The sequence below is a fragment of the Nannospalax galili genome, unplaced genomic scaffold (genome assembly GCF_000622305.1).
Source record: "Nannospalax galili isolate Female #2095 unplaced genomic scaffold, S.galili_v1.0 scaffold528, whole genome shotgun sequence".
Taxonomy (NCBI): Eukaryota; Metazoa; Chordata; class Mammalia; order Rodentia; family Spalacidae; genus Nannospalax; species Nannospalax galili.
The window spans coordinates 2623781-2625542 of NW_008359681.1; the positions used below are offsets into that span (position 1 = coordinate 2623781).

At 43.4% G+C, this 1762-nt stretch overlaps 1 protein-coding gene across 1 annotated transcript; it reads left to right on the forward strand.

The window, feature by feature from the left end:
- The first annotated feature begins 476 nt into the window (after positions 1 to 476).
- On the forward strand, positions 477 to 1558 carry Oxgr1 (oxoglutarate receptor 1). Its single transcript, XM_008823604.1, has one exon. It carries the CDS (start codon positions 519 to 521, stop codon positions 1530 to 1532), a length of 1014 nt encoding a protein of 337 aa, XP_008821826.1. The 5' UTR covers positions 477 to 518; the 3' UTR covers positions 1533 to 1558.
- Positions 1559 to 1762: the final 204 nt, after the last annotated feature.

Genomic DNA, 1762 nt, shown 5'->3' on the forward strand with positions numbered 1-1762 from the left:
GTTTCAAAGCTTCGCCTGGTTTTAGCCTCTCCTGTAAAACAGAGATAATAGAAGACACTGGCAGTATGTCGTGAAGTTCAGAAGTACCGTAATACCTATTGTTAAGTCTCCAAAGATGATAGTGATGCCCCATGACTTGCCAAACAGCTGCTCTTACAAATTGTTTTCCATAGCTCCCCATGGCTTTTGTCCCAATCCTTCATTTTAATTCTCAGGGCAATTTAACTTTTATATTATTATTATTATTATTATTATTATTATTATTATTAGATGCTTTTAGTAACTTGCCCCATAGTCATTTTCCCAGAAATTTAATCTCTTCTCCACAGGGTCTTTTCTGAGATTAAGGAGAAAGAAGTGGAACATTTAGAAAGTCAGAGCAATTTTCATTTACATGTCAATCACTGTTTTCATTCTCCCATCGTTAATGTCTTCTGTTCTCTTTATCAGCTAGTTGCTTCTATCAGACTCACATGGCCAGATTCTCCCATTTTCTTGCAAGATGAAAGAAGGGAACAATGAATGAGTCACTGGACAGTTTAGTAAATGATTCTGATTCCCTGGATTATGTTGCTGCTTTAGGAAACTGCACTGATGAACAAATACCATTCAAGATGCAGTACCTCCCCGTTATCTATGGCATCATCTTCCTCGTGGGCTTCCCGGGAAACATAGTGGCCATTTCCATCTACATTTTCAAAATGCGGCCCTGGAAGAGTAGCACCATAATCATGTTGAACTTGGCCTTGACAGACTTGCTGTATCTAACCAGCCTTCCTTTCCTCATCCATTACTATGCCAGTGGTGAAAACTGGATCTTTGGGGATTTCATGTGCAAGTTCATCCGGTTCGGCTTCCATTTCAACCTGTACAGCAGTATCCTCTTCCTCACCTGCTTCAGCATCTTCCGTTATGTAGTCATTATTCACCCCATGAGCTGCTTTGCCATTCACAAAACTCGATGGGCAGTGGTAGCGTGTGCTGGGGTGTGGGTCATTTCTCTGGTAGCCGTCATACCCATGACATTTCTGATCACATCAACCACTAGGACCAATAGATCTGCCTGTCTTGATCTCACCAGTTCTGATGACCTCACTACCATCAAATGGTACAATCTAACATTGACTGCGACCACTTTCTGCCTTCCCTTGGTGATAGTGACACTTTGCTATACAACAATTATCAGCACCCTAACCCATGGGCCTCAGACTCACAGCTGCATCAAGCGGAAAGCTCGAAGGCTAACCATTCTGCTACTCCTTGTATTTTATATATGTTTTTTACCCTTCCATATCTTGAGGGTCATTCGGATTGAATCTCGCCTGCTTTCAGTCAGCTGCTCCATCGAGAATCACATCCATGAAGCTTACATTGTTTCTAGACCATTAGCTGCCCTCAACACCTTTGGTAACCTGTTGCTCTATGTAGTGGTTAGCAATAACTTTCAGCAGGCTGTCTGCTCCATAGTGAGATGCAAAGCCAGTGGGGACCTTGAGCAAACAAAGAAAGGCAGTTGCTCACACAACCCTTGAGATACATCACTTAATCAAGCAAAAATAAACACCCGGAGTCAGGGAGATGCTGCAGTGCTGTGCACGTGTGGGAACTTGCGATCGAATCTCCAGAACCACATAAACTGGGTGCAGGAGTGAGAATCTGCGATCCTAGTGCACCTATGGTGAGCTGGCCCTGGAAGCTCATGGGCCAGCTAGCCTGCTGTGCACAGCAGCTAACAAGAAAGAGACCTTGTTTCAAACAAAGT